General features: G+C 61.4%; 1 protein-coding gene across 1 annotated transcript in view; it reads left to right on the forward strand.

The window, feature by feature from the left end:
- The window catches only part of LOC113213072 (growth/differentiation factor 15), a 12,497-nt gene extending 7,068 nt beyond the window's left edge, over positions 1 to 5,429 (forward strand). Inside the window, exons 2-3 of the mRNA XM_052266522.1 lie at positions 3,778 to 4,086; positions 4,184 to 5,429. Coding sequence (XP_052122482.1) covers positions 3,778 to 4,086; positions 4,184 to 4,765 — 891 coding nt within the window. The 3' untranslated portion in view covers positions 4,766 to 5,429. The remainder of the gene's footprint in view (positions 1 to 3,777; positions 4,087 to 4,183) is intronic.
- Positions 5,430 to 5,435: the final 6 nt, after the last annotated feature.

Consider the following 5,435-nt stretch of genomic DNA (forward strand, 5'->3'; position numbering starts at 1 on the left):
CTGTACCCTCTCTCACACACGCCCAAAACCGGACCAGGTCGTGGGCCCGCGGCGTTCCTTCCGCCTCTGGCTATGACTCACTCACCCGCGAAGACTCCCCTCTCTTCCTCCTCCCCCAAATACCTCCCGCCCACCTCTTGTATCTCCAACCACGCCAACTCCTTCACATCCTACTTGCGCGTCCTTTCTTTTTTTGCCTACCGCCGTCGTCCTTTACCTTACCTTCTCCCGCGCCGAGTCCTGTTGGGCCCAACTACCATGCCTTCGGGGGAATCCCTGGCTGGTCTATAAAGAAGCGTGGCTCTGGGCGTTGCGGTCGCCGGTGCGCGTAGTGCGTGGCGTGGAGTGGCGCTCACAGAGTCCCATCTTCTATTTGCATTTCGGAAACCAGTTGCTGCGGGGGCGGCGCGCGGGGAAGTCCCCTTTCCCGGCCAAACGACTTCGCGCGGGAGCCTTTTTATTTCTCTTCTTCAGGCGCTATTTGACGTTAACGTTAGAGCCGCAAAAATGTGTGCGCGGGCGCGTTGTCGCCGAGGAAACAACGGGGCAGGGCCCTAGCAGCTCTGGCCTCCTCCTGGGCCTATGACCAGCTCTCGGTCCTGCTTTTCTATTTGAATTTTCCCGCGAACAAGGCGAGAGCGGCTGACCTCGTAGCCTCCTCGTGCGCGCGGGGCCCTCGTCAACTGTCATACTCTACTACGGCTTCGCGCCGCCCCGCCCGCGCCACGCGCAGCGCCGGTAGGTCGGCTGAGTCACCGGCGAGTTCCAGGATTGCAGTTCCAGTCGGGTTCCAGTACACGCCGGCAGTTGCGCCCGAGAGAGAGAGATGAAAGATTTGCCCTCGGGGCTCCGCCGGCCCCGCCAGTACGTACGGCCGCCGTGCCCGCTCTCCGCTGTGCTCGTCTTGATTCCGGACGACTCAGGCCGCCAGCTCAGACTAGTCAGCAGATTTCTCAGATGCGTCGGGACCGGTCGGTCGCCGGTACAACATCCGTGAGGCAGAACACTGGGGTGCGGGGCGGGGCCACTGTGAGCAACAACTGCTCCTTTCGTTCAGTTCTTCGTTACTATCCGCGCGGAGATGCGGGTGCCGCGGCCGCTGGCTGTGGCTGCCGTGATCGGCCGGTGGGAACGAAGGTGTCTAGGAATGCCTCGCTATGAAAAATAAGAGCAGCCGAAAAAAAAGCGACATGGAAAGCCCCGGCAAGACGAATGACGCAAGAGATACCTTGCCTTTCGTCCTCCTTACAAACAATGCGGATATACACTGCACAGCGAAAGGCGGTCGTACAAAATATACCGATTTCCGTAAACGATCTCGTTTCGTTTTGGGTGTAATGTGTAATGGGCAGAAAGTAAATGGGAATCTTTCTCCGGAAAAAGTAAAAGGCGGCTCTTTGCTTAAATAGGAATGTCCGGTTAAGAAATCAAAATCACGATGCATCAAAACAATGCCGCTTTCTTCCAGCACCGCTCGCGCGCGCTCACTTGAGTGTGCACACTCACTCCCTCATTCTTTCACTCACTCACTCTCTCACTCACTCACTCACTCCCCTCACTCACTCACACACACTCTGTCCGATAATCGCCTCCGATTACCCTTGCACCGGGGCAACGGGTGCGCGCGCTCCCCTCTTCCGGCTCGGCAGACCGGCCAGCAAAACAATCGGCCATTACATCAGTGAAACAAAAGCGAGACGCATTTGCGGCCAGAGGGGGGGACCCACCCGGACCTGCCGGACCCGCCACCACCCGGCCCAGGGTATTGGATTTTCGGTTCGGCCGTGTTGTGCGGGGCAGTTCATCAAACCGGTGATCGACCAGCGACTGCTGTGGCGGTATGCGAGGCGGGGCGCTGACAGGAGCGATAACCTGCAATTATGGTGGCGACGAGGAACGGCGCGTTGTGTTGCTGTCTGTAGCTGACCGGCCCGGCGCCTTGAGTTGCGTGGGTCCTGCCGCGCGCCCGGTCCCTGCGCTTCCTCCTCGCTTAGCATAGCAGGCCGCTCCTGCTGCAGGGTGGGCTGGCTGGGCGGCGGCCAGTGCACCGGGACCCCGCGGGGCACAACCGCTCTTCCGCGTCCGACGGCTCTCACACATCGGAGCTGTGCGTCGAGGAAGCCGTGATAGGGTTCCAACCACCCGCGCGGCCCACCTAGACCCGCGCCCGCCGCCTATGCCGCCCCGCTGCGGTTGCGGGGCGCAGCAGTCAAGCCGACCGGGGCAAGGACGGCAGATACCCGCCTCGCCTGCCTCGGGGGCGGGCCGCGGTGTTGTCACTGGCGGCGACCGGGGGCCGCCGGGGACCTTGGTGACAGCCCTGCTCCCCTCGATAAAGCGGGCCGGGGTCCGCGTCCAGAGGAGGCCGTGACCACGGCGACCGCACCGCGACCCTCGATGTGCGCGGGATTTTTCCGACGCGCGCTGGCTGGGGCCGCGGGCGGTGGAAATCGCCTCTCGCCGGCCTGCTGCTGTCCCCTGCTTGCGCTTGAGTCTCATTTTCCCGCGCGGATCTCGGGGCGCGACCCTCCTTGCCGGGCGGAGGGGCGGCAGAGCTGCCGCCGTGCGTGGTCATCTCGGGTCAGATTCGTCAGGAATGCCCATCAGGCATTCGGAGGGGAGACAGACGAATTAGTTGAGCGACGCGCTCTTTCCAGGAACTAGCTCACGAGCTTTGCGGCAAATATTGTTGAGGTAGTGAGCACCGTTATTTTATCACGAAAGACGAGAGATGAAAATGGCGCACGACCGGGAGAAGGCGACAAACGCGACAAAGAAGAATGCTCCAGAAAAGCGAGCCCAGCGAGCCCGCTCTGGGCCCTCTGGGCATACACCTTTGCCTTTGTTGTCGCCCTCTCACGGTGCGCCTTTCAAGTTACATTGTAAGCAGGATGTCTTGGGCTGTTTTTCCCCGAATCCGCGCCCCCGTTCGTGGGGTCCCCAGCAACGCGTAGTGAGCATCGTCTCATGACGCAAGAAATGAGAAGGTGTCCGAAAGAATGAGAAGGTGTCCGAAAGAATGAAAAGGAAATATAGATAGCACAGGTGCTGAACGGTCCGAATCCGCATACTCCTCTCCCGTACATCGTCCAGCATAGAATGCCGTACTCGGTGGCGCGTCCAGCAGCGGCGCGCCGGTGCTAAGTTTAGCGGCCGGGGCCGGGATGCGGGAGCGATAATAAATGGAGCTGAAACGGGAAATTGATAAACTTTTTTTGTGCCACCCGCGCGCTATCGTCCATGTGTGAGAGGAGGACGCGGGGTGGCGTGGTGGCGTCCGTTACGCCACCGCTGGTGCTGCTGGTCGAGTATGGTTTATTTATTGGGACTTGCATCACGCAGTCCAGCTCGGGGTCCACTCGGCTGGACTCGAAGCGCGTCGCGTCGCGTTTGAATGGCGCGTGGGACTGGCGAGCAACGAATACAGGGCCGCGGGAACGGAGAGCTCTGCTCGAATCGATTGAGGGAGAAGGGGACTTGACTTGAGCCGTCTGGGAAAACCGACCTGCCAAAGGGAGATTTTTTATCATTTCACCAGAAAAGGAAGAAAGAAAAATATAAATGGAGTGTTTGACTTGGGCAGAAACACGGTCAAAGGCGGTACATATCACCCCCACCCTCTCCTCCCGCCTCCGTTATCAGGCCCAATACGTTTTGTTTCTCGCTATGCGTGGATTGACCCCGGCGGGCCGGGCCGAGCTGCAGGGGAGTCTCGTGTTGATCCACCTACATAAACATGTTTCCTCACGCTTGCTGCTCTTGCTGCGGCAAAGATAAAACACGACGAAAAACAATAGCGAGCGCGTTGTGCTGAAAACAAAAGCAGGCCTGCTCCACATACCTCGCGGCCAACACACCCTTCGATACGCGCAGATTCTCTCGTGCCCCCTCCCCTCTGCTGTGCAGACTCTGACGTTTTCCTCTGCCTCTCTGTTGACAGGTCACCAGGCGGGCACACGCGACCGCCGGTCGCCGCGCCGGTCGCCCCGGACCTACCTCCGGGTGGACCTCCCCGCGGACCTCGCGGTGGACGACGCCGAGGTGCGGGTGCTGGTGCAGCATCCGGGCACCGTCAGGGTGTTTGAGGTGAGTTTGCCGACACGGATCAGCTCATCCCCCCCGCCGTGCCCCGCTGCCGGCGTGCCGAACAGGCGACTCACAGTCTTTGTCTGTCCCTCTCCAGGTGTGGCGCGGAGGCCGCCGTCTGCTCGCGGAGCACGAGGCGACCTGGCCCGGCTGGAAGCGGCTCGTCGTCCTGGAGGCGGCCCAGCGCGCGTCCTCGCGGGGGGCGCCGCTGCTGCTGGAGCTGCGCTGCCCGGCGGGCGTGCGCTGCGAGGGCGCCGCCGTCAACGCCATCGCCGAGCCCGCCGCGCACGCCCGCGCCCGCCGCGCCGCGCGCTCCGACTGCGGCCGCGACGGCACCAAGTGCTGCCGGCAGGCGCTCGAGGTGAACCTGGACCTCATCCCCGTCATGGGCTTCATCGTGCAGCCCCGGCAGTTCGACGCGGGCGTGTGCCGCGGCCGCTGCCCGCCCCGCTACCACCCGGCCAACCACCACTCGCTGATCCAGGGCCTGCTGCGGCGCCGGGAGCAGCGCGAGCAGCGCGACGCCGGCGACAAGCACCCGCCCCGCGTGCCGCGGCCGTGCTGCGCGCCCGAGCGCCTCCAGCCGCTCGAAATCCTGCGCCTGGACGAGGACGACCCCACCAAGCTCAAGAGGAAGCCCCTGAGCGACATGCGGGTCGTGAGCTGCTCCTGCGCCTGACTGCATTTACCTCTGCGGACGGGGCGGCGCGGAGCTGGCCTCCCCCGCCCCTCTTCGCCATGGCCACGGCCTGTCGCTAGTATTATTTCCACTTAGACGTGATCTCAACCTTCGGTCGGGGATGCCGCCGCTAGTCTAAGTGCCATCCTTAGTGTGAATCTCGTAGCGTTTCTGTATTTATTTTCGTTGTTTCTTGTCGAGCGCGGGCGGGCGCGCGTGGCCACGCTGGACGTGGCTCACACTGGCACGCCCGTCCCCGCCAGCTCAGAGTGCGTGAGTGCGTGAGTGTGCGTGTGAATGGTTAGAGTGATAAGTTCCTGTAGGCGAGCTCCTAGTCACGGTGGGGCCGCACAAACCCACCCAGCCTGTTGCAGCGGCGACAGTATCACGAACGACTCGCGTAGGATTAGGCCTCGCTCGCCGCGTCAGCGACAAAACATGTGATACTTGATTATAGTTTAAGTATTTATGTCCGGGAAGCATTCGGAGGATGTGTGTGTGATGATTTTGGTGGTTGTGTTTCTCCGCTAACAATGCGAGGAAGGAGGCCGTGGACGTGATGCCGTCGCCGGCGCCAAAAGTACAACCCTCGTTTAAGCTGAGGGAATTCTTTATTTATTTTATTTAGTGATTTATAAAGCACATATCCATAGAATGTTGTCCTTTTATT

The sequence above is a fragment of the Frankliniella occidentalis genome, unplaced genomic scaffold, assembly GCF_000697945.3.
Source record: "Frankliniella occidentalis isolate FOCC.00 unplaced genomic scaffold, Focc_3.1 Scaffold39, whole genome shotgun sequence".
In the NCBI taxonomy this organism is placed as follows: domain Eukaryota; kingdom Metazoa; phylum Arthropoda; class Insecta; order Thysanoptera; family Thripidae; genus Frankliniella; species Frankliniella occidentalis.